General features: G+C 37.2%; 1 protein-coding gene across 3 annotated transcripts in view; it reads left to right on the top strand.

Moving 5' to 3' along the window:
• GABRB2 (gamma-aminobutyric acid type A receptor subunit beta2) overlaps nucleotides 1-27,766 on the top strand; it is a 140,330-nt gene that overhangs the window by 40,676 nt on the left and 71,888 nt on the right. For all 3 annotated transcript variants that reach the window (XM_062502042.1, XM_062502043.1, XM_062502044.1), the window contains exon 4: nucleotides 4,791-5,011. In XM_062502042.1, the coding sequence (XP_062358026.1) occupies nucleotides 4,791-5,011 (221 nt within the window). The remainder of the gene's footprint in view (nucleotides 1-4,790; nucleotides 5,012-27,766) is intronic.

Genomic DNA, 27,766 nt, shown 5'->3' on the forward strand with positions numbered 1-27,766 from the left:
GGAAAGGTCATAAACTTGAGAAGATGTAATTCCCATTAAGGAAAAATCCCCTGGAAAGTTTCAGGAGACTCAGTTATAAGTATTGCACAGATTTAAAGCCAGCTTGGGAAGTGGGATCTGATAGACTGAGAGAGTTCAACTTGAATTCTGTGTAAAGTTCCTGATGTCATTGTTTATGGCTTTTTTATTTGTTTTGAGGGGTTTTTGCTTATTTTGAAGATTTACAGAATGTGAAAAATATTTTTTTTTAAAGTGCATATGACTATTTTGGCATTTCTTTGTTATCACCCGTTCCATCGACAGTTCTTTCTACTTTTATATAAGTTATTTTGTGGTGTCTCCAGTGTTAAGCAGACTTTTTGCATTATTTTTTTTTTCAATGAGAGACTGAGATAGATAATTTTGAATCAAAAATGTTGTAGTGGTTGGTTTTAAAGAACAAGAGGATTGAAAGGATTGTCAATCAGCACTTTTAAATGTTATCAACTCACAGTTTTTTAAATGTACGTCTTCAATAAATATAGTGTTCAGGCAAAATCTTCAGCTTCAAGCATTTTCAGAAGGAAATTATTTTGTTTTAAAAAATCCATATGTGGAAAAGTAGTAAAGCATTTTTACAAGTTAGTAATAACCAGGAATGTGATGACGAGTGGACTTAAGCCAAACCACAAATGACTTCTCCATTCATTACTGAGGAGTAGTGATAAATAGCTTCTTCAGCTTCACACTATCCTACACTATGTTTACTATATACAGAATGTGTATTATTTACATTATTTATAATATTATAGATACTGTATATTCCTTCTGCTTGTTTTTATCTGTGAAGTTTCCTGCCTTTGTGGCTTCCAGTGTTTCAGTAGCTGTTTTCTAGCCCTGTTAATACAAGTGTTGGTTACAGTTTTAAGCTGCAGTGTGAATCAGTCCTCATTTGTGTAATGCAGAAGAAAGAGCTGTATTTTAAATATGTTTTCTCACATTGGACCTTATTATCATGCTTTGAAAAAATTTACATCTGGTACAGTCTTTTCTATTAGACACCCACTGTCATTGTGAATATTCATGACCTCTATTTCCTTTCTTGCCTTGCTCCTTTTTCCAAAATAAAAAGGGGATCAGCAATATGTCGGTTATTGGCCCATGGGTAGGTTTAGGTAAGGCCTGTGTTCTAATCTTTTTAAACTAATAATAGGCTCAAACATTTTTTTCTTTTTTTTTTCTTCAGCATTTATTCGAGACCATGAATGAAATGTGAGAATATAAATAAGAATGCCAGTATTCAGATTTGATGCTTTCATGTCCAGTATCTTCTGTTGCATCATGAAAATTGTTGATCATTCACTGACATCATGTCTGTCTGTAATACTTCCATTTATCTAAATACAAGTTTAAATCCTCTGTGTATTTACACTGCCAGCAGCCACTGCACAGAGTTAATGTGCAGGATAAAAATTACTGATAAATATGCTAATACTAATGAAACTTGGATTTTTTTTTTTTTTTATTCATATGGAAAATTATGCATTAAGATTACCTTTGTCTTATATTTACTGCTCTTCTGTTCATTGTGTGAAATAAAGAAGATGAAAAGTGGAAAAGTGAGGTGGGGAAAAGAGGAGACATTTTTTATTTGATCACAATAGAATAGGGGTAAATTATATCCATTTTCTGATGCCTATATTTTTGCTCAGAAGAGAACAAAAAGTTTTATTGAATTTAAATCTAGGTAAACAATGTAATAATAATAATGAGAGCTACAAAACTGATATTATTTACAAAAAATATTTTTGCTTCTTTATATTCTAGGTTTTTCTTGCAACTTTGTCAACACTAATACAGTTTTATACAGCATTTCATGTACAGGGCAACCGAGGAACCTCTGTATTTCTATGGGAGAAATGTGTCTATGTGTTTGTGCTGCAAACAGTCTGTACCTTGGTAGTTTCTGCCTGTGTAGTGGTTTACACAGATACCATCATCAGGAGCTTTGGGCTTGGAGTTCTCTCAGCTCATTAGTTAGTCCCTTGTCCAAGGCTGTGAAAATTAATTTGCTCCTGTTTCCTCTTCAAACTTACACTGTTTCCAACAATCCCATCCTGTGAATATAAAAGGATGCTAAACCTTAAGAAATTAAAAGAATCCTTTACTTCTATTCCTCTACTTCTATTGTGTGCCTCTCTTCCCAGAGACAAGATATTTACATGTTTGTTCTGATATTTATCCTTAGAATAGAGGGGAATGCCCACATTCAATGTGAGTTCAACAGACTTTTTTCTTGTAGTATTCTTATTAGATGAGAATGTTCTTAATCTCAAAGTATAAAGGGTCTTGGGATACTGAAGGGACGTTTTGTACCTGCACATCTTTTATGAATCACTCTTTAATTTTGGATTTTGAAAACAGATGCCTCTCTCATTTCCAAGAAATAAATTGCAGTTTATGTGACAGGTTTTGCTTTTTTCCTGTCTTATCAATTTCACTTTGAAATATGTAGCTTGGAACATCTTTGTTTTTTTTTTTTTAAGTTATTATTCAAAAGCCTATGAGAGTTTTATAACAATTTCAGTGGAGTTCTGTTTTGACCAACAGATGACAAATGATTTTTAGTCAGAACACCAGCTCTTTCTGGAACACAATGTGTTTGATTTTTAAACTCCAGCCTGATGACTTGGCTTTTCTTTCAGCAATACCAGTGCTCCAAATTTACAGTTTTACGTAATTCAGTTCTATGCAATGAACCATGTATGTTTAGGGTTTTTCATCTTTTACTGAAGTGTAAAAATGAAAGCATGTTGTATGTAATTATGCATTAGTACATGTAGGTTATTCCTTGGAATAGGAATAAAATGCAGCACTCCAAGGATAATAGAAAAAAAACAACTGCTACACATCATTACTTGATGATGTGATATATTAGGATAATGAAGACTAATAAATTTCCCTACTGAAGATTTTCTGATAGCCGATTATAAATCAAATCCAGCAGAAAAATGATGAAGCATAAAATTCTTCAGATGTAGGTAGAATGTTCTTGCAAGCAGGATCTCATCCTGACCCTGGGGAGGTGGGAAGGGGAAGAGGTTTCAGGTCATTAAAACTGATCAGATTGTAGAACCCCTACCAGGTGAATAGATTTGGTAGTTAAACAATTGGGAAAGCTTACTTGGTGTTTACCTACTTGAGTCCCTGCAGAGTCTCTGTTGTGACACCTGGCCAGGGGTGCTGCGGCTCCAGGCATGGCTAGGGGCACAGCAAGGGAAGGAGAATGAGCTTTAACCAGTGCAGACAGGAACAGCAGTCGAAGGGACAGCAATGCCATTTGTGCTTTGTGTTGGTGAGGAAGAAATGTAGTACCTATTCACAGCAGAGCATGTATTTCCCCCTGCTTCACTGAAAATTGAAGACGTGTTTTGAAATAATGCTCATGTATGTGGGCTCTTCTGGGGAGGGACGAGGCAAAAATAAGAGTGTTTCCACCACTGAAGTGCACATATTTATAAATAAAACAATTTCTACTGATTCATATGAATGCTCACTGTTCTGTGGAAGAGGCAGGGTCACTTAGTTTCAAGGTGCTGTGTCATTGCTTACAGAACTCTGCTGCAATAGCCACAGTTCTCACAGGCCCTCCCTAGTTCAAGGGTGGACATTTTACATTGTGAAGAGAATAATTACAGCAACCCAGTTTCATTGATTTCTTACTGGAGTCTGTGAAACTGCAGAACAAGAAACATTTATTTTTGTGTTTTCTGAGAAGTTCTGTAGAGTGTTCATATATGTCAAACATCCTTTCAAATGAAGATGCTTGTAAAATACACTTGTTTTTAAAATAATTCAGCAGGAAGATAAATTTTTCACTTCCAGCTGTAATAAAAAGTACTTTAAAATGTGGACTCTCCTTCACAATATAAAACAGGGAATGAGAATTAATATCGCCATTTATGCAAGTCTTTCTCCACAGGGTTGCTCTCAATATGCTTCCTGTATTATTTGTAGAGTTTTTTTTAGCATTGGCTAAATAGAATGACTATTCAGTATCTATATAACAGTTTTACAAAGATATAACCTTTATAAATGTATTATTCTTTAAAACACCAAGAGGTCACAACATCTCTGAAACACTGTACAGTGGTGGCCTGCATCAAGACAATGCAAGTCTCATAATACTGTGAATGTTTACTGAGATGCTAATTGTGCTCTCTGAATTGTCCCCCTGAAGTAACCAGAGTTACTTCATCTGTAAAATTAAGACTAAGAGTGTATAGCATAGGAGCCTCAAAAAATTCCCATTGGTCTCAGTGTCCAGGGCAAAGTTAACAGACTTTGAAGATATTTTAATTTAGGGAAGACTTTGGGTGCAACTTCATAGACAGAAGGCTTGATCCAGAACTCTACTGAATGCAGTGGAGACCTTGAAGTTAAATTTGGATCTGTGAATGTTCCTATTTCCTAGAACTTGAAGGCTTGTAAAGTGCTACAGAAATTGCAGGCTGTTAAATTTCTGCAGTTTTTAAATATTGAAATGAGAACTTCCAAGTCATTCATAAAATGTAAATGCCCCATCTTCTTTGTGTTCTCACTGCTGTTATGAAGTGTGTACAAGATGTTCAGTACTGTAAAAATAAGTAAGACTACTTATGGAAATTCTGAACAGAAATGTTTGCCTTTAGGAACTGTTATAATGAATACATGTGTATTTTCATTGTCTTTTTTTTTTTTTTTTTTTTTTTTTTTGCATGTGTATGTTTCAGTGCAAACTTTTTTTGTTTGTTTGTATTTTCTAATCGCAGGACTATACCTTGACAATGTACTTCCAGCAAGCGTGGAGGGATAAGAGGCTGTCCTATAACGTAATACCTCTAAACCTTACTCTGGACAACAGAGTAGCTGATCAGCTCTGGGTGCCCGATACCTACTTCCTAAATGACAAGAAGTCTTTTGTTCATGGTGTGACTGTGAAGAACAGAATGATTCGTTTGCATCCAGATGGAACAGTCCTTTATGGACTCAGGTCAGTGTGAACCATTCCTAACTCTTTTGTCTCTTTTTAATCATGGTTTTAAATTAAGCTAAAAATAAACACCATTCCTTGCTCTTTTTTTTTTTTAATATATAATGCTTTTCCTTTTATTGCTGTATTCTATATAACTGATGATATTCCAGGGGGAAAAAAGTATTCTAAGGTTGTATTCTAAATCTAAGGGTTTTTTTAATACAGTTTTTTGAGATAAACTTCCATTTTTAGCACAGTTCAGAGACTTGTATTAAGAACAGTAAGATTGTAAATATTATTTGAAATACTCATTCTGGATTAAAGCTTGGTTTAGAACTGCTTCTTCAAAGGAATTGAAATATAAAATGAGGATTAGAGGAAAAAACAGAAAATGAATGTGACAGCTGAACTGATAGTTTAACTGATATGTTTTAAAAATATTTTTGATTGAATATTAGATTATTTTGTGTGCTACCCAGATTAATCAGCTTTCTGATTTTTACTGAGATATGACTGAGATATGATATGAGGTATGACTTGAAATGTTTTGCAGCCTGTTGTTCTGTATGACTTTATGGAGAGGTGTGACTGGAGAAATCAACAAAAGGGCTTCACTCTTGAGAAGTTCTGAAAACCTGGGAAATTGTCTGTTCAGTGATGTTAGCAGGATCAATAATTGCTGAGAAATTGGTTTAAAAATATAGCTGTAAGAGGTGACTGACAGTGCTGGGTGGGTAGGTAACAAAATAGCAGGAAAGCTTTGAGTTGACCACAGAAAATGCTGCAGAGCTGGGTATGGCATTTACCAATGTTTGTTGTGTCCAGTTGTGTTTTCTGTGGGAGCAGTTCAGGCTCTGGCTCTATGGCTGGGAGCAAGTCTGCAGTTTTTGTGATTGCTCAATGAGCCAACAGGTACTTGGTTCCTTGAATCGCAGTTGCAGTTAAAAGTGAAATATAAACCAATTACATAACACACATTTATATTAATGGAGTGAGAGCAAGAATAACAGTGGGTTTGGTGTAGTTTTCAATTTAAGATTCTGAAATCATAATCTTTATTATTATCTTCTACAGTAATTTAGAAATATAGGTCAGATTTAATGTCTTCAATAATGCTAACTTTTTTTCTATATTTGGGGCATTTTCTATTCTGACTACTTAACCATCTCTAATAATTTCTATTTTTTTAGAAGATTGGTAAACAGTAAGTAGAGCTCACAAAAATTGTCCACAGAAGAATCAAGTAAAAGAAAGTTTTGTTTTCTGGGAGTTTCTTTTTGAAGTTAATTTGTTTTTCAAAAATTAAAACCTTTCATGAAATATACTTTGTTTATGGTTTTGAGGGTTTTGTTGTTTCCTTTTTTTTTTTTTTTTTTTTTTTTTTGAGCTGAACCAGTGTTGGTACTGCTTCATTGTTTTGGGTGAAACCCTTCCTCCTTTTCATTCAGCATAAATAGCAAATCAGCTTTAATGTCTGAGATGCAATAAATCAAAATGGTGTTTATTTTTTACTTAAAGCTGTTTAATGTGATCAGAGGAATAATTATTAATGCTTTGAGCCTTTATTTCCCAGAGTTATTTTCTTCAATACTTGCGATCACAGTGTTATCCAAAATGGTTTCAGAACAATTCTAAAATGGGATTTTTCCTGTTGTAGGACTTGTGCCAGCCCAGAGTTAAAGATATTTAGACAGCTTTTTTTTCCCAGGTAAAAAAAATTCACTTTAGGAAATAATTTTCTCGTATTCTGGTATACCTAGCAATCTCACATTTGAAACTATCAGTTCTTACATCTCTTTTAAGACTCTACTTGGTGCATTTCGAGTGTTCTCTTTGCCCTGCGAGCGGGCACAAGATGAATGATAGATGTGAATTCTGCTGCTGTCGTGTTGCTGTGCTGCAGTGAACTGTAACTGGGAGCAGGGGCAGGGGCAGGATGATTAGCACTAAGATTGGGGACTGCAGTTGCCTTCACTCCTCTGGCAGCTGTGTACTTGAACAGCACAGAGGTGAAAGACACCTCTGGTTCTTGTGTGTTCTGGGGACTGTGAGATAGAGAGACTGTGGAGCATAACAGATACCTAACAGATGTCACAGTAAGAAAACCCCTTCTAATACGTCCTAATTCTTAATAAACCACAGACAAGTCTTGTGAAACGTAGAATTGATTTGTCCTCCTCAGACTCAGCTCAGGTGGTCTCAGAAGGGCTTTCTGCCTGGAATGTCTTTCAAACCCTTGGCTGGATGGGGAAGGTTCACCAGTGGTAACACAACAGGGTTATGTGACTGACCATATTCTGCCTTTGCCTTCCCTGGACCAAGTCAGTGGTCTGTGGTTACCAGTCCCTGGCAATCAATCATCTCATTCCAATCCTAAGGTTTTAGTTTTATAGCTTTAAGTAGCTTCTAAATTCTGAATCTAAATCTAAATTCAGCTCAGAGTTATTGTTATTTCAAGTGTCCACAGTACTGATATATGTGATTCTTGCTTATTAGTAATTTCCACATCTTAAAAATGCCTGCTTGGTTGTATTCCTCACATATCTGAAACCCCATGTATGCTATTCTGAAAATCACTACTGTTGATGCTGCTGCATTAATTTACTTTAACTTATACTTGCAGTCACACTTTGGGATTCATTTTTCTAAACTAAGATTCCTTTAAGTATCAGTCTGAATTTTTTTTTTTTTGCCTTCCCATACATCTATTTATTAACATCATCACATACACACACATATAAATGTTGCTGTGAATTCGGCTGCATTTACCTTGACTACTGTAACCAAATTCATTGAACTGCAAGTGATCTTATCAGTATAAATGTAACCATCCCTTTCTTTTGTGTCCCTATAGTTGAATTTCTGTTTCAGCAAGAAGTGCTCCAGTAACATTGTCCTCTCTGTTTTTGTGAGCTTAACCCATACATGATGTGCATGTCACATATTTGTCACAGATTTGACATTGGGAAGGTAAATTTCAGGAAGGACTAAGAAGCAGATCTGTGAGCACCTAGATTATGTTGTTGCTGAAAGAGGGGAAGAAAGATAAATGGCTAATAATGAATGGGCCCATGTAAATGGTTGGTATCTTGTCCTCACAGCCTGCCTTCTTCACTGCGACAGGGCATTAGATGAGGGCATAACTAAATTCTTGACTTTTTTTTACAGAGAACATGACATGCTGTTTGCTTTTAAGTTAAGAAGGACTTTTATTTCTGAGGGATAACTGCCAGCTATTTATGTTTTGGGAAAACATTTTATTTCATGTTTTTTCATATTCCATCTGTCAAGAAAATTATTCATTGCTGCCAAGACCAGGATATTCAATCGATGATATACTTAAATCACCTAAATGGTAGAAAACTGTAAACATGTAGTCTTAAATAAAGAGTCATTACAGGGAAATTTACTATGTTGGAAGTTAAGATGACTTGCAAGAGGATATTAGTGATTTGACAACATTTACAACAGTAAATTTAGGCATCCAAATCTAGGATAGCAAATAGTTTACAGTAGGTTGAGTAAAGCTTGAATAAGATACGCAGTCAGAATTGAGGAAAAGATATAGCTTTAACTAAATTTCTCTGTGTTAAAATATCTGGTTTATGTAATACATTGAGCAGAAATGGGTTCTACAGTAGATGAGATTTGTTATTTTTTAGAATTATTTTTGTATATATGAATAAAGAAATAAATAATAATAAAAATAAATATAAAATTTCCCCTGACTTTTGACATCAAACCTGTTCTGAAATGTGGATGGAAAGCTCAGCTGTATTCTCCTGTCTTCTGTGTAATCCTGGGGAAGAATCATTTCTCTGATCTTTGCAGCCTCTGAAAGCACCAAATTTTTTAAATTATTTTCCAGGAATGAGAAGGCAAGATTTGAGAATGGTGACAAGTAAGATCCTTCTATTTGCCAATTTAGAATTACTGCTTTTTGTGTTGCTACATTATGGTATCTTTCTGGAACTTGCCTCCTTTCTGGTAGAAAGTCTTTCAATCCCATGTGTCAGAGTAAGGGGGGAGATGTAGTTTAGAATACAAGGATTAAATATGGTTGAAGAAGTGGCTGAAGACCAAGATGTTTTATGTGGTCTTGCACCATTACATGGCTGTTTACAGAGATCTTGACTCTTGCATACACTTCTCCCAACATTCCTCACAAGAGAGCTCTGTGGCAGTGGGTAGAGAACTGATAATTACGTGACCAAGAGCACTGTATGCTTCTGTATCTCTTCAGTAGGATGGTTTTATGCTTTTGTAAATGAAGCTTGTGGGAGGTTTTTACAGAAAAATAGAATATATACAGAACTCCTGATATGAACCATGTTCTGTGGGATGATGATGTCCCCATCCTTCTTAACCAAAGGAAAACAAAAGGAAGCAGAAGAGAGGAGATTTTTTTCAGAAATTAAAGACTTCTCCCATTTGAAAGCCCAACAGTTTTACTTGCCAGTATTTATCTAATGCATTACAAACTATGAGTCTCCAACTCAGCCAGCAATAATTCCTATTTGACTGATAGAACACAGTAATCTCCCACAAATGAGAGAATTATATGTATGATAGTCTTGCTTTGTTCTCTATTTCCTGCTACCAGCATTGAGTCACATGAATCTTAAACAGTCCTGGATGACTGTATTTTGTGTTGTCTCAGCTGTGCCTTCTGCTGTCTGCTCACTCCGTTTCAGCTGCTTGGAAATTTTCACTTCTGCAAGTAAAATAGATTCTCCCACGTTTTGCCCTGGTAAAACAACACTGGGTGTTTTTATTCAGCAGTTTAACTCCTCATAGGCAGCTTATTGTTTATGAAATCTGATGGACAATTTTAAAAGCAATTGCTTTGCAAATCTCTTTAGTTCTCAGACCATATTCTTTTAGACCTGAATTGTTCACACCAGCTACCCTTCAGTAAAGCAATTGATCTTTAACTCTTCGCTAGTTCTTTTTCTGATTTTTTGTTTTTGTACTTTTTTTGGAGGGGGGAAAAGTTTGGGGTTTTTTTTTTTGGGGGGGAGAGTGTTTGTTTTGGAGGTTTTGGGGAGGTTTTGGTAGGGGGATTTTTTGGGTATTGGGGATTTTGTTTTCTTTTGTGGCTTTTTTTTTCAATAGGGCTTATTTTTAATTAAATCCTTTAATTAATTAATTTGGAGGTAGAGCTCCATTTTTCAGTTTTAAAAATGATACAATCATTTGTACTAGCTAGAACTCTGGAAGTGTTCAAGGCGAGGTGTGAGGGGGCTTGAGCAACTGGGTGGGAAATGTCCCTGCCCATTGCAGGGGGTTTATAACTGGGTGTTCATTAAGATCCATTCCAACCCCTTAAAATTTTGTGATTCTGTGGATTAGAATTAATTCTTTGGACTGCCCACAATATTTCTATTTTGTTATTCCAAAATATCTTCTGCAAGAAGGAAAAGACCTGTCCTACCTTTTAGCTACAATATTTTATATCCAGAAGCTGAACAGAAGGTGTTTAAGGACTTTTAATGCACATTCACATTAAGCAAAATATTTTCTCAAAATCTTTCTCACTGTGGGGATTTCAGAAGTGATAAATAGAACCTGCACTTCTTTCCTGGGGAGAAGATACTATTTTGAATGATCTGTTCTTGATTGTGATACCTGTGAAGGGGACAGGTGTTTCTGGTTCCATCACATTCGTGCCTCTCTTGGCTGTGCAGCCCTTCACATCAGCTGGGGCCTTGTCCAGCCTCTGGGAAGAAGAGGAAATAAACATTATAATGAGGTACCCTGTAGCATAAATAACACAATAAGTAAATATTATTGCATATTTTTATTAGGATGTCTGAAGTGTCAGTACCTTTCTGTTCTCCAATTAAAAAGACAAGTTTTCTTCATTTTGGAGATATAGGCAAAGATGAAGTAAAAAGTATTTTTGTATAAGGCTTGTTTGAACATAAGAATATGTCTATGAAGAAGCATTTCCATTCTGTTAAGTGGATAAATTTTTTTGTGCTGGTGCTCACACCTGTAGATGCAAGTACTGACTTTTCCTTTGCCAACACTTGCCAAAGCTAATTCACAGTCTGACGTGCAGCTGTTTACTCTTGCACAAGAAATGAGGTGAATTCAATTTCTGTGTTCAGATTTTCAAGGCTGTTAGTATACATAGATGTGTTAGAACCTTTAAATCTTGTATGCAGGTGTTCAAAGCAATAAATTTTTGGAAACTTGCAGAAATAAATGCAAACGTAGTAAAACATAATTTCAAACTGAAGTCATGTAGCTGTTGCAAAGCCTTGAAGAAAACGGAATACTGTACAATTATTTAGAATTTCAAGTACAAAGAATTTATGCCTTAACAAGGAAGCATTTCCACCCAATCCCATTATTTGGAAATCATGGGGCAGGACAAGTCTTTTCTTGCACAGTCAATATAGATCCAGCACAAGGAAAGGAACTTGAATCCCAGCATGTTGCTTAAGTGAATTAATTGTTTTAAATAAACAAAGTAAAAGCTCTGGCCCAAGGTGGGGCCCAGATGCTGTTTTCCTTTCTCATGCAAATAGTTCCTTTGTATGTTCCAAAGAATGAAACAGAGAAATGCAACTACTGTTATTTCTAATAGCACCGTTTCTGTGATCTGAAGACTTGGACATGAAACAAATCATCCAGTTTCTCTGCTCAGTTATTCCATTTGATAAATTGGAATGCTAAAATGTAACTTCTCACAGGGGTGTTGTGAAGATCAGTTAATTAGTTTGTAAAGTGCCTTGATCCCATAAAACACTACATAAGTGCCAAGCATTATTATGAAGAATTATAAAATGTGAGCCCTCATGAGCACCTTGGGATAGCCGGGTTATAGCTACAAATCTGTTTTGTTTTCTCAGGATCACATTGTTCCACTTTCCCTGCATAGCAGCCCATTCATGAAATGAGCCAGTTATAGGAAAGATGCAATTTCTGGCAAAAAAAAAGGAGATAATTGACTCTCATAAATAGCTCTTTTCAGTTAAGGACTCATAGATTATTACGATTTTTTTTTTTCTGTAGGATTTGGAATGTCACTTTTTCACCAGTCATCCTCAGCAGGAGGGAGAGTAGTTATATTTTAAATATTTCACCCTATCTGAAAGAAAACAAAGATATCTTTCTATTTCAGTCCTTACTTAGATTATAAGTATGAGATAAGTATGTATAAGGGTCTTCAGCTTTTATTTTTTTATGAAGTGGATGTTAAGTCATTAGCATGTGAATAATTAATTCAATTAAGCTTAATTTTAAAAAAAGCTTTGTCACAGTGATCCTTTCCATTAAAAGCTCTATTATCCAAAATTACTACGTTGAAATGAAGTGAAAAAAGTTCTGAGTTTTATTGCCTAATAGATTGTGGCATTTAATCTTTATTAATAAGAAAAGCTCCTATCAGCTACAGAACCATGAAATAGTTTAAGTAGCTCCAAGGGTATTGCATATTCAAAAAACAAATAGAAGTCATCAAATATTTAATCTTAAATTAAAATGTAATAATTTATATAATTTAGAATTACAGCAATCTATCATTTTTCTTCTGCAGTGTCTTTGATCATATCATTTGAGCTGATGGTCCCGAGAAGGGAGATTTTCCAGTTGGAAGGACATAGGTAAAATCTCAGAATGCTCTGATCCAGACTCAGCTGAGACAAGCTATCACATGCTTACATATATGATATATAACATCATATTTGCATATATATAAATTCTGCTTGCACTTATTGGGGTTTTTTGACTAAAGTTGATAAAATCTGAGATGAATCTCAGAAGTAGGAGCAGGGTTGGGGTCCTTGCATGTGTAAGAAAATAGAAGTTGGGACACTGTCTGTAGAGCTAGTAACATCTCTTGTGGATCACACAATCACTTTGTAGTTGTGATTTTACAGATGAAGCTTTTCTTTTAACACTTCTAATATAAGGCACTGTAGAATACTGTTTCTTGAAAGATTGAAAGAATTTTTTTTCCCCCTACCAAATATCTTATCTAAAGATGTTAAGTACTTGGATTTAGTTTTTGTACTAGTTAAATAACCAGTTTGGGTATTTTTTTTTGTCCAGAAAACCATTTCCTTCATGTTTTAAGGCATTTTCAGGGAAGATAATTTCTGATTTGTTCATCCAATTTTTTTTCCTACTTTGTTATTAAACTTTACAGAACGAAAAAATGTTTTCTGAGAGATAAGAATTACCTAAATTCCTCAAGTATAAGGTGTTTGTTGGGGTCTTTTTTCCTTGCATCTCCTGGGTCTGCTTCTTTATCTCTTTTAGAATTGAAATTTCTTGTGGTCTTCAATGTGCAAAGTAATTCAAGAGACCTTTTCTTGTAAAAGTTTTCATTCCTGCTTCGAAGGAGAGAATCCAAGTCATAGGAAAGTCTGGGGGTTTGTGTTTCCAGGTGAGTTCTCCAGACCCATGATGTCTATAAGCCTCTGCAGAAGAGCACTTTAAAACTATGCCTAATGGTGATTTTTAGACTATAGTGCAGATATTTCTACTTGCTGTTCAGTGACTATAATTTTTTTCTCCTCTAAATTACTTTAAGATCATAATTTTATTTTTTTCTGCTGCTTTCTTTTCTTTCTGAATAGTCATTCCTAGAACATTTACTGCATCTGCTAGTCTAGAACTGTCTGAGAGAAGAGAGAGAATAAAAGATGTTTGGAAAACCCTTTTAAAAATTTACATAAATGTACCATCTGTACGAGCAGATGGCAAGAATGTCTCAGGGCCAGGAGGAGACTGTGAGATCAAATCACAAGGAGAGAACTACATGAGGCATGTTCCTTGTGTCATAACAAAAAGGACCTCAGCAATCACCTCACTGACATGACCTGGAGACTGTTCCCCAAGAAACTGCTTTTTCAGTAGCAGAAGGTATTTCAAGGTGGTGTAATCAATACAGTAAGGATGCCCAGGGTTTGTATTCTGTGGACATGATCTTTTCTGGAGTTGTTCAGAAACAAGCAAATCTTCAGGACCCTAAATTATTCTCACAGATGGGCTGTAAGTCCACATTCAGCATTTCACAGGGAGGCTTGGCCACAGTGCCTTATCCTGCTCAGCTTCTGAATTGAGAGGTCACTGTTTTTTCCATCTTCAGGTGGTAAAGTGTTTCATTTTTGAGAACACTTTTTAAAAAGAACTGCAGTATTTGCAAAATCTCAACTATGCATGACATCTTTCAATGGCTTACCATATCTTTTTTTATGGTGGCTGCTGCTGACACATCCACACATCTTTGAAATCCCTCCAGGGATGGTGACTCCACCTCTTTAGGGCAGCCTGTTACTATGCTTAACAGCCCTTAAAATAAAGAAATCCTTCTAATGTGCAATCTACACCTCTCCTAGTTCAACCTGAGGCTGTTTACTCTTGCCCTTTGCTTGTTACTTGGTAGAAGGGAATGACCCTCATCTGGCTACAGTCTCCTGCCAGAGGGTTGTAGAGTATGAGAACATCTCCACTGCGACTCCTTTTCTCCAGGCTGAGCCTCCCTAGGTGAGAGGGGCTCAAACCCTGTCCCAGCTCCACTGCCCTTCTCTGGACTTGCTCCAAGACCTCCATGTCTTCCTTGCAGGGAGGCACCCTGAACTGAGCCCTGCAGTTCTGCCACTCATCCCATTGTCTTTCCACAATGGCAACTGTATCTTAATTTTTCTGCTGCACAGTGGCCCCCTGCTCCCCATGTGTGTTGCCCAAAAAGTACTTGGAGCTTATGGGTTGGTTTCCATTCACTGACAGGGATCTGTCTCAGGACTGTTTATTAAAACTCTGACATTTTAAAGTATTTGCTCCAAAAATTTTTCTTGCAAAGTGAAAGGCATATGAAAGCATCTAACTTTCTAATGTGGAAAAATTTCCTTTTCCCAAATTCCTTTGCAGGGTTGTAAAGTCACTAAGGATTATAAAAGCTAACATTTGTTTTCACATGAAAAATATAGTGATAGACCTTAACAATCCCTGCAAGACTAAGATGTCTTTACTGTAGAAGGTGTTGCATGCCAACTTCTTTCCTATTTAAAGTGGTAATGGAAAATTTATTCAGTATATAATGAAAAATGCTGTGGTGCATTCTCTTCAGTGTCAGAATGGAGAAAAACAAGGGATGCGTAGCTGTTGGGAAAACACTTTGAGATCTCAGTTTAATTTGCATTAATGGAAACTGGAACAGCAGGGTTAGGACCAAGTGGCCCAACATTATTTGGCTGGCTTTTCTCTTAGGGATCATAACTTTTTAACCTACTTCACTGTGTTGTTTATATAAATCCAGAACCTATCCCCCTTTGGAGATATCTGGGTAAGCATCAGAAATATTGGAGCTAGAAGGAAAATGTTCTTCATCAAAATGTTGACGTCCACAAATCCTGTCCTCTCTTTTTGTCCTTTGCTCTTGTGAATTACTTTGTTGTGCAGGTTTTTACAGCATTTGTTACTGGTAGAAATGCTAACAAAAAGTAGCTCTCAGCAACATATCTTTGTGTAGCTTTGGGGTGTTTTAAGTTAACAAGATGTGCATTTTAGAATAATGGTCTTGTACCTTAATAAGGTAATATGGCTGATACTGCATAGGAAGAAACACAACAAAATTTGGAGTGCTTCTGCTGATGTGGGAAACCAAGAAAACATTAATTTACTGTCATCAGAAACTTGTTCCAGTCTACCTCATAGATGTTCTTACCAAAATATAAATTGCAGGCAATGGAAACTACTTGGAAAGAACTCAGAAATTCCTTGAACTCAGATGACTGCAGGACGTTTGTTTGTGGTCAGCTGAGGAGGTAAATTATTGTTAGACTTTGCTGATAAGCTCTGGAAGCTTTCCTTAGCAAACACCTGTCTTTCAAACCAGAACACTGTCTTTTCAGGGAGATATCATCACCTGTGTTTTCATCATATCATTCACTGTCCAGAAGATGTGTCATGTCTTTTCCCTTTGGTTCTCTCTGTAAAAAGCAGATGTCCATCAGTGCACAAGATGGAAAACAAGACAAAGGCAAGAAGGCAAATACTTGAATATCCATTTCTCTCTCCTTCTATTTTTCATTACACACAACAGGAGCTTATTTCATAGTTCCATCTCAGGGTATATCTTATTCTTGGCAAACAACTGAGAGTAAAGCATTGTGCATCTTTAAACACCGGTGTGTGGGCTGCTTCTACAAGGGGGGTCTCCAAAGCACATATAGTTGGAATGTACAAATATTACATTATTGTCATCCTGAAATGCCTATGAATATTGTTTCACAGCATTAGTGTTGCATTAGTGTGGCTGGAGAAATGGCACGTACAGCAGAAAGGAGATGGCTTTTGTTGCTATTTGATTTTTGAAGAGGTGGTAGAGTAGCTGTAAGAAAGATATGTCATTAGTCATTGTCATGTAACTTTGCTATGCCTTCCAGAAATGCATTCAAGAGCTGCAATATTTATCTGAGAAAGAATTTTCTAGGGATACTGCTGTGTGTTAAAGAAACATCCACCCCTTCTCCCAACCAGACTAGTTTATTTCTTTTTGAAGAAAGAGATACTGAAAATATATTCAAGAATACTTTTTCATAGCCTTCTGTCTTCATCTTCTAATGCAAAGTGGTTTCATGTTATAAAGAAGTCACCGTATAATTTCAAGTAAATTATTTGCCCATTATTAAAACTGAAGGATATGGATAAAATGTTGAATGCTGGTGTTCAAGAAGGTGTTCTTATTTTGCAGTTATACATGTCTCTAATAATACAAATACACAAAAACTTAGCCTGGCTTTGAAGGGTCCTAGAGTAATTTCCAGATGCGTATACTGCAGTATTCAGAGTTATGATTTTTTTTTGTTTAAAAAAAGTTATCTTAAAAGACAAGGAAAAAACCCTGAAAAATCTGAGAAGGCAAGTTACAGTCCTAGAACAAATTAAAATCTGATTGAGCATATAAAGATCTTTGTAGATAAGGATTAGGAGGAAACCTTTCCCCTGCACAGGTGGTTCTGTAGGTTACCACTGATGCTGCAGGTGAGGTCCCACTCATGTAAATCGACAGCAGCTGCCCTTTGCCACTTAAGTCAGGCCTCCAGTCATCATCTCTTTTCTGCTCCTCCTTTGATTTAATGGGACAGACCCAAAACTTACAACATGACACTTTTTTTTATAATTGAACACTTAACACTAATCCCAAAACTACATAAAAAAGATTATGTGTTGGGATATCTCAGAATCTGATACTGGGGTATTATGGTAAGTGTTTTGGTAGCTTCTTTAGTTTTGTTTATTTGCACTTTTTTTTTTTTCTGTGTTAATGTTTTGTTTCCATGAGCGCTGAAGGTATTTTTCTTGTATTGAAGGAGAAAAACTCCCATTCCAGCTGTCTTATCTGGTCACATCTTCTCTGCTTCACCTCATTTAATTTTCATTAGGGTTCATCTTTCCATTTTATTTCAATATGGCTTTAATTTCAGTTCAATCTGTATTTATGATTTATAGGATTGCTAAGAAAATCGGCTGTGTCCTGGTTTTAGAAATAGGGGTAAGACTGAATGAAGGGACTGAAATTATTAGTAGTGGGGAACACTTCCCCACAGAACTGAAGACAAGTAAAAGAGTATGGAGAGTAGTTATTGTTTAGTCAAGAACGAAAGTAAATATTGAATGTTACCTGCCATTACAGGTATTAAAGAACCTTATTAGTAGTTTGTTCAGAGGAAGGTGTGGATATTGCATCAGTATAAAGCCGTTAGAAAATGTGTGATTAATGGATGCAATGCTCAAACTTCAGATTGGCAAAGATTATTACTTATCCATATGAATGAAAAAAACTATTGGTAAAGCAGGTTTTTTCACTTAGATAACTTTTTTATTAAGTTGTGTTTGTTGGTGCAATATGTAATAAAAACCAGGTTTTAATTTTGCTTTGTAAAGTACTGGATCAGTGGATTGTGTGATGTTAGATGTGATGGTAAATCTGGAGACTGCTGGGGTGAATATCACTCCTAGAATCCTTAATTTCCCACTCCTGCAAAATAGGGTGGGAATGTGGCAAACTTAATATTGTACTCTGCACAATCCCTCAACTAAACCCCTATTTATAAAAATAAAGTATCCTTATACTTTTAAAATTCTGTTTGAGAGAAATGAGCAGGGTATCAGGATTCATTTTGCTCATTAGTTTAGACAGGGATGAGCAAGTGAAAAGTTTTATTCCTCACAGTTATTTGTTGTTCAGCACCTTTTACCAGCCCTGGAAAACACGGTGTTTAAAGTACTTTTTAAAAGACATTGACAGTTCAGGCCTAGCACGACAATCTGTTGTCTGCAGTTTTGAAAGTGTGATGCCAGTTAGGAGAACAGGGTCTCAGCTCTGCATCGGGGGATTTATCTACTAAAAAAGTTTAAGTGAAGATATTTTGTGCCCAGGAACATGGGAAAGTTTCCATTTAGGTAAAAAGTCCCTCTCAATGTTGGTACGAAGGGTAAGCATTAGCAAAAGCATTCCCTTTCTCTCTTTGAGTGTAGTGTCTGTGTTCTTTTCAATATTTTGAGTAATGAAAATAGTGCCCCAACCCTCCCCCCCCCCACCAATTTTTAGTTCATCAAATGTAGTCTTAACACTGACCAAGACTAAACAATGACCAGGATTTCCTGCTTTCTTATGATTGTTTTGAAAATGTGTTATCCTCTCCCCTTCTGGCTTTGCTTAGTTTTGCTATTCTACTTCATTACTGTTCACCCATGCTCATCCATGCTTTCTGTTTAGCAATTTTCTAATGAAAAATCTCTCCAAGCTCTAAAACTTTTGGAAAAGCAGCGTGTTTTTGCAGTCAGTTTTTCATTGAATTACAGACCTTTATTATCGTGACTCATTGTTTTTCACTAAAATTTAGCATGTGCTTTTTTTTTTCTTATTTTAGAGGATGGGGGGTGGGAGGAGGATTGCCTTAGATTAATAGCACTGGATGGTCAGTGTATTTGATGTCATGCTTCTGCTTTCCAACTACTCTTTCAAAAGGCATCATTTTCATCCAAATCCAGTGGGACCATTTTTAGAGTATTGTTTTGGAGCCACTGTGACAGTTTCAGGAAATGTGAATTTTAATTTATTTGTCCAGTGAAGGTGAGGATCTTGGCTAATGACTGCATAGTCATTAGTGATGATGCTTTTCCTCCTACTCCCTCATTGCTTAGAGCATATATTAATTGTGCAGATGGTAGTGGATTAGCTATGTAATAGTTCCCTTTCCATCTCCTCCTCTTGTGGCATTTACACTGTGCAAAGAGGATTTACTGCCATCTTGTTATTTATGAGGGTCTGTGATTCATCAGCTGCCTTTTAAATCCAATACTATGATCACATCTTGTTGCTAAGAGGCAGAATTTGCACGTGCACCTTCTTCTAAGTACACCTGTGCCAAGCTTTGCCTGAAACCTTCAAGCAAATCACAGCCAAGAGCACTGAATTTTCATCTTCATTTCTACTAACATGAAATTTGCAGTGCCAGGTTTATGTGGGTAACTGTAAGTTATTCCTTCTGTGTTCCAGAGATTCTCAGACTTCTCAGTCTGTAAACTTGCCAGAACTTAAGTCAGGATTTACAGGTATTTAAGTTTCACTAAAAGCATTTCTTTTTTAATTACTAGAATTTGAGTGTAATTTGTATGGGACAGGTAGAAAGTAAATACCTTTACTGCTTTATTGTTTTGCTTTTCTTTTCTACTCATGCATTTATTTGTTTTTATGGTTTACAAGAAACCAGAGGAGTAATTTAGGCACAACTAACAAAGAAAATTATTTAAAATTTTATTTCTGCTTTGATTTCATCTGTCTTTCCTGGCCATTCTGTTCCCTAGATTTTCTATTATTGCTTCTTTTACACAATAGTATTGACATTTGTGTTCATACATTTTCTGGGTTTGTTCTCCAAAGTTACAGATTTTATATATTTTACTTATAATGTAAAGGCTTGTTTTCTTTTAAGTATCATTGCTGTGTAAGGCTTGTTTTCTTTCAAGTATTGCTACTGTGTTCCTGATCATTGTTTGCAAATACTAGGGCAATTTGGTTTGGTCTATTTTGCTTTTTGTTTGTTTAGGAAAGATCCTGTGGTGCAGGTGCAATTAAAGGAAGTTCATGGTTACTTCTTAAAAGATAAAGGTTTTTTTTTCCTAGCAATGAGAGTTCTGCCCCAGTGGTCACCTTAGTAAGTACATATTTATTGTTTCTGGCCATACAGGGATGAATACCCCTCTACTTGAAGCTGCATGCAGGGGCCAGGGGATGGTGAGTCTTTGGGAGCGACAAAAGAAGTGATTCTGAGAGGGACTCTTAGGGCTGTGTCTGCCATGTGTCAGGGTTTCCAAGATATCAACAGAAATGTGAATGAAGAAATTACCTAAAAAGCAGAAAGAACCTGAAGGGAGCCTGGATTTCATCCATACAGAGTTGTAGGCTTGACCCAAAGCATGATTTCTGTTAGCTAACACAGAAAATGCAAAAGCTTTGCATAATATACAGTTTGCTCTCTGAGTGAGGTGCTGGTATTCTGAATTGAGTGTCTCTGCTATTTGAAATGCAGAGAAATTACTATTATTATTATTATTATTATTATTATTATTATTCCCTTGTAAGGTACTGCAGTCATGTTTGAATCTGTTGGTAGAAGGAGACTTGGAGTAAATGAAAAGCTGAGACAGATCTACTGCACCACAAAAAACTCATAATAAAACATAACTCATAAAATAATACCTTCAGCGTCAAAAATTTGAAATGGTTACTATTGAAAATTCTGAAAAGTGGGGCCATTTTGAGCAAGCTGGTTATTTCCTCAGTTTCTCTGTCTCTATGAAATGTGGATCACAATATAAGCACACTCCCATCTAAATTCCAAAGAATGGTTTCTGTAATGCAGTACTGATGTTCATGCGATTACTCTTCTGTCAGCTTGGAGGGACACCAGGAGTGTCCTGGGGTGACTTTATGATGTTTGTATCCCTAATCGTCTGTTCTGTTTGTGTTGGATATTAAATTCTGCAGCTTTAAGACTGGTTCCAGGAGTGGACAAGAGATAGTTATCAGAGTTTGTTATCAGAGACTGCACTTGCTCCCCTGCATCCTTCATACAGACACTGTTGTTTGCAGAAGACAGCAGGAGAGAGCTCTTCTTTGCTCTTACTTATTTTTTGACTAGCTGAGGCAGAAAAAATCCCTGGATTGTGTTTGTTTTCCTTGTCGTGGAATTGTTTGAATGTGCTCTAGGACTAAAATCCCAGAAGAACACCGAGGGCTTGCACCTGTGGCCTACTGCATCCTGGCCTTGGCCCCGTTCAGAAGTTTCCTCCCAAATTTTCCCTAAACAGAAACAAATACCGTAACTGGTATTTGCTGTATTTCATTTTAGTTGCAGGTTGATGGTGTTCCCTCCCTGCTGCCAGGCAGGCCAAGGCTGGGGGCTGTTGGTGGAACGGGGCAGTTTTCCCTTTCCCAGGTGGCGGGCGCTGCGCTGGAGCACACTCGGCCGTTTGGAGCTCCTTGGGCTCCTTTGGGCTTCTTGGCTCAGCCCGGGCCAGGCTTTTAATGTTGGCTCGATATTTGGCCGAGCCTCAGGCTTTCTGGGGGGAGTGGTGGGAATAAAGCTTCGCTGAAACAAAATGAGGCAATTCAAAAGCAGCTAGCAGCAGAGTTGCTCGTCCTTTTTTATTTGCTAATAAATGCTCCCACCCACTTACTAGTGTAGCATTTCTGTAGTTCATGGCAAGCGGGTGAGGAGGGGTGGTTCAGTTCTAACAAAGTAAAGAAGTGAGAAAAGTAGTTGAAAATAGTCTGTAATTAGCCACATTAGACTGAAAGATACGAATCTCAGTTGGGGTTCTGACACTGAAAGTATTCATTCTGTCCTAAAAATGTCCTTACATGTCTTTTGTCTCTGCAAGTTTGTGAGGTGTCAATGTCTGATGCCTGTAATGCACTTAGACACTTGGGTCTGCAGGTCCTGTACTCGTGCAAGAGGGTGTGTGAAGTACTACCTATATGGTGCAACCTTAACATTAACACCAATATCAAAACTAAATTTTACTATATGTGAATTTTTTGGCTTTTGAGTTTTCTCCCCTCATTCTTGGTATTCTGTTCTTGGTACCTGACTACCTGGAGTGATGTTGACCCAATAAATTTCTCCCTGTTCTAGGGAAAAATGCTCTCATTCCTGAGTGATAGTCAACACTATTCAGTAATCACTACTCTATGCACATAACAGTTGCTGCAAAAGAATCATTAAAACCTTCCCCCAAGGATTTACCTGTAATTTTACAGTGCATGTTTTAATTCTGTGTGATGTTCCCGGTCATTATGCATTATGTCAGTTATACCACTCTAATATCTGGAAATGGGCCCTTGGTGCTCCATGTAGACATTCCTAAGGGCATGAATTAAACAGGTTTTAAAACTGGCCAATGATCTCTTCGTGTGCAATGCGTGTGATCTACTGACATCAGGAACTGTGGGGAAAAAAAGAATAATTCAGTCCAATTATACTTATTACATTTTTGCAGTCATATGATGGTAACTTTTTGGTATAAAAAGCAAAACCTAAAGCCACTTGGGATAAGATGATAGGTTTGTTGACAGCAGTTTTATTGTTTATTTTAACAGCTACAATCAGTAAATCAAATTATGTTAAAAAATTTGATTAAAACAATAGTAAAAAGCTGGATTCGTAGGAATGAAATTATAGATCAGTACTAGGTATTAATTGCAGTCTTGTGCCATTAATACTGTGGTTAGCTTCTTATCTGTGTGTTAAATATAAACATTTACTTGAGTGATGTAGTAGCGAAGTACAGTTCAGGAATTGTTAGAAATAAAGATTTGCGTAAAATCAAGGATAAAAATTTGGTGAGGTACTTCCCAATCACTGACACCCAATCCTTGTTAGCCTGTTTGGCAGGGATTGAGAATGGTATTTGGCTGCCAAAAAAAAAAAAAAAAAAAAAAAAAAAAAAAGAAAATACAGCTGCAGGGTCAAAAGTCAGAAAGTGCATTCATCAAGTATGATTAGGGAGCATATGATAATTATGTTGTTATGTGTATATCTATGTGTGTGAATGTATTTGTGTTCCTTGTCACTCATGATGAATGTGAACATAAAATGGAATTAGTGTTTCCTGATATGGCTGCACGGTTCTCTGTGTTTCAAAACTATTTTTCTTCTTTTTAAATCATACTTTCATATACTTTGAGACCCACTGTCTATAGGAAGACAGATAGTTTTAAGTATTTAAAAACAGGGTTCCCATTTTGCTTTGAGTTGGGTCCTGAAAGATGTGGTTTTTAAAATATCCTTTAATGAATCTTGCAGTCAAAAGAAAGGGGCAGAAAAGGTGGGGAAGCCGGTTTCTTATTGTTTCCTTTTAAACACTTTTACAGAGCCCCTGGAGATGCTGATCAGGTGAGGATATGCAAACATGCTTGCAATTAGTATTACGTGCTTTGGCTTTGTAGATACAAGATAAATATATGGACAGTCTCATTCTCACTGAAATATAATATCCCTTATATTACTTTCTGTTTTACCAGTAGCAGTGATACATATCACATCACATTTTTGAGCACTGCAGTATTTTTTGGTCAAAAAATCTGCTCTGGACATCACAACCTTCCCGTGCACTTCACCATCCCCATCCCCTTATTGCCACAGGTGGGTGAAGCATTATGACCTACTAACTACAAATAATGGTCATTTGATAAAATTAAAAGCAAACTGACGTATTAGTATCAGAGTATTAGTCTAGCCAATGGTAGTATAATACAGTAACATAGCAGACATAAAGTCTCAGAGCTGTACTTCAGGTACTTTGGAGCTTTAAGATCATATGTGTTAATTTGTTTGTGTTCTGCCTTTATTGACAGTTGGTATTACAGTGATATTTGAAAGAATATCAGTAGGGTAAAATTGCATATTTGGGTACATGTCTCTTATTCTGCCCTAAAAATAAGAAATGAGCTGGAATATTTATTTGCAATGCTAGAGATATTGATCTCACAACCATAGTCAATTACAAGGACATTTGGGTTATTTTACTGAATGATTGCAGGTGATTTAATCAGCTCATCCAATAGCAATACAAAAAGAGATAGTTTCTCATTGTCTTTTTTGCTTGTGGCACTGTTTAAAGCCTCCAAGATGCGTGAGTGGGGGGAGAAGGTGGAGACAGATTTTGGCTGCCTCATTCTCCTTCTGATGAACTTAGCAACTGCACGTGCTACCAGCTCTCATGGGAAATATTTTTAAAAATAAAATTATTTTCTACAGCTGTTTGATAGTGGCTCACCTCTCAGAGAATGAAAGAGGATGTGTTACCAGAGGTAAGGAGATGCATTTTGCCAAGAGCACTTTGTGGCAAGTTGCGAGCACGTTACAGCTGCAGTGGGTCAGGTTGCTCTGGATGTGCTTCCCTGGGGGACGGATCTGTGACTCTTACTTTGAGAGATTGTTTGGTATGCTCTGTTTTTTTTTAAACTGAGGATCTGGTGAATGACAGTTTGTTTTGAGACCTGTTTCGGGAGTAAGGAATGGGAGAAAGTCATGCTCTGTGACATCAGGAAAAGCAGAACCTAAAAAATTCTTCATAAATAATAAAAAAAAAAATCTACATTTTTTAAAGACTTAGTCACTGATAGAGGTGGCCTAGTGCAAGTTCCCTAGAAAGTTTCAGTAACTGGGGCACTCAAGACATCCTGGGCAATGGTGGTAACTGTAAGGCAGCAGGGTTAACCCATAATGATGTAGTTGTGGATCTGCTTGCAGGAGGATTTTTTCCTTATTTGTTCTCTGTTGTGGTGGGCAAATAATGGTTGTGTGTACCATGTCACATTGATATGCTACTGAAATAGTTTCTGATGCATTTTAAGGAAGGTCAGGTTGTCTACAGACAGAAAATAGAAGAAGGTATTTACAAAATTTGAGGAAACACTCCATTACTAGCTCTGGTGAAGATCTTTCAGAGGAAAGTGGAGAGAAACTGCATATTTGTGAGCTTTTCTTGCTAGGAATGCAAAGGTATATAGTAGATTGTCTAATGGGGAAAAGGCATAGAAAGTAAATGGTCTAATAGAAATCCTACACAGAAGCTGTGCAAGTCTCTTTGCATTCTAGTCTGTGTGGGTAAGAGTCTCTAATAAAAATTGAGTTAGGTAGTAATAACCTGTGTCTGGTACTCTACTGTGTGTCTTGCAGCTCACCTTCATGCTAACTCTTAGTTGTCTCCTTGTTTGATTGTTTTTAAGATGTGACTCCTGTTTTAGGACAGGGAGAGTTCATTTTTTGTTTTAGTGTTTTGTAAAAATTGCATGGATAGTAATCCATGCTTTATTGCAAAGGTTGTTGAAAGAAACAATAATTTCTGGTCTGTGGTATAGGGTTTCTTACTGACTTTTCCCCACCTTTTTGGATCTGGGAGTAATTCTGCTTATTAAGATTCTATTTGCTTATTTCTGTTGACATTTTCCTGTGGGAAATGAGCCATCTGACTCACAGTTTTGGACTCCTTTTTGAGTCAAAAGTTTTGGGCTCTTACCTTCCTGCTTTGTCTCAGTGTGAGTGTCTGCTAGGGAGGGCAAGAGCCTTCCTTGGATTGGAGAATGTAAACCCCCTCCCTCCAAATTATTATAATTTTGAAATTAAGGGATAGGAACAGCAGTTCTTTACTAGCATGTGTAAGAAGGCAAACAAAAGAACGAGGGCTGCGGAACTCACAGCAGGCAGAGCAGGAGCTCAGTAACAGTCCCGGCTGCGGGCGCTCCCCCTCGGGTGCAGTTCCGCTGGCGGCCGGCAGGGAGCGCTGCTGGCTCCCGGCCAGGCGGGGCGGTGCGAGGATTCCCCCGCGGCTGCAGGGGGCGCCGTGGGGCGAGCTCGGGGAGCACGCGGTCATGGCGGCCGGGCCCGGGCAGGAAGGGATGGGAAAGAGAGGCTTTGCTTCGCCAGCCCTGGGGCGCCGTCGGTCCCGGTGCTTCAGGAGGGCTCTCGGGAACGGCGAGCTGACGCGGCAGGGCGTCCCGGGAAGGCGGGGCTGCGGGCTCCGGCAGCGGAAGAAGGCAGCTCCCGGCTGGGCTATGGCGGTGGTAGCAGCGACCCTCCTGCTCCGAAGGTGAGAGAGCAACTGCCCCTCACCCTGTTCTCTTTTTACCTGCTTTTAATTGTGTGGTGTCTCTGTCCCTCTGAGAGAAACACAAAATCCAGAGGGCTTCCCCCTCCCCCATCTCAAGTACCCAGCCATCTAGTGCTCCTTTAGCAACTCTGTGGGAGAAATTCCACAGGTAACAATTAACAGAAAACCCAACCCCCAACATACTTCTGTAAGAATTACTAAGTAAGTTGCAGTCATAAAACTTCTTGATGAGGATTGTTTTGACTATCATATTAGTTTCTAAGTCAAGTAGAACTTTTTTACTCCATAACAGTGAAAAGACCTTCCACTCAGTTTCCTGGAATAAACTACTAATGGTAATATTCTTGGTTGGTGGCATTTTGTGAGAAGGGAGGATTTTGAAGAAATCAAATACATAGAAGCCGTGGATTAAGAACGTAATAGAGTGACTGTAGTTTCTGTGTGAGCTGTTATCCAGACCACAGCTCCTCACAAACAGAGGGAGATGGAGGTTGTGTCAGCATCACCAACACCCCTATGGAAGTCAGTCTGCAGGAACCAGCATTTGCTGCAGGAGAGGGTTGCTATCTTCTGTGACCCACACATAGGTCACCCCTCGTCCTGGGGTGAAACACGACACTGTTCTTCCAAAGATAGGCATTGGGCTACTGCAATTGTCACTCTGTTAAGGTGTGTAAAACTAGCCTGGGAGTGAAGTTCATATCATTTTACCTATGATAATTTATATTTCCTTATTTCTGTGTTTTTAGATACAGTATTACTTGCACAGTTAGTGCTTTGAAGCAGTGCATATTTTGTGAAAAAGAGTCCCTTTTTTCTCTAGACTTCAGTTAACTATGAACTGTATCTTCCTGGAATAGAAAATGTCAATATACAGGGTACTTTTACATTGCAACGTACTTGTTAGAGCTAAGCATGTTATTTTAGGTGGTGAGAACTGATTAAAAACCCACCAATGTGTCCCCTTAGTTTGAGAGTCTGTATTTAATGTAGTATAATATCAGAACAGCTGGTTTAAAAATATTTTGTACATATGATGTATTTTATGCAGTATGTCTTGGATGGTAACAATATAAATTTTTAAGAGAAAGAAAATGAAATAATGCACTTTTTTGTTTCAGTGCTGACATTATTTGAGTGAAGCAGGCATGTAATTTTCCCAACCAGAATAAGAAGCACATTTGGCAAAATATTTGAAAGTAAGACTTCCATGTTTTCAGTGGTGGTTAGCAAAGCAAAAGGACTATAAAATCTGGATAAGTGGAGGAGATGTACTAACTCTAAATAAACCATGAAACAAACTGTTTGTTTCACACTGCTGATCATGCCTGTATTGTTTCATTTTCTGTAACTCCTATAGTATTTTACCATTCTCCCTTTTATTTATTTCTTTTGAAAGGGAGAAGTGAATGGTGAAAGACAAGGATGCATTTCTCAGTGATAAAATATTAAAATTATGAAGTGTTCCTCTGAGCTCTTCTGTCATTTAATATAGGTATTATTTTCTAGAGACTAATCTATTACTTTGGAGAAAGGTTTGAATGAATTCAGTCTAAAGCTGAGGTAGATTTTACTGCAGTGTGATGTGTGCTTTTTGCAAGGATTTAAATTAAGATGATGTTATAGCTGAAT

The sequence above is a fragment of the Cinclus cinclus genome, chromosome 14 (assembly GCF_963662255.1).
Source record: "Cinclus cinclus chromosome 14, bCinCin1.1, whole genome shotgun sequence".
Classification (NCBI taxonomy): Eukaryota; Metazoa; Chordata; class Aves; order Passeriformes; family Cinclidae; genus Cinclus; species Cinclus cinclus.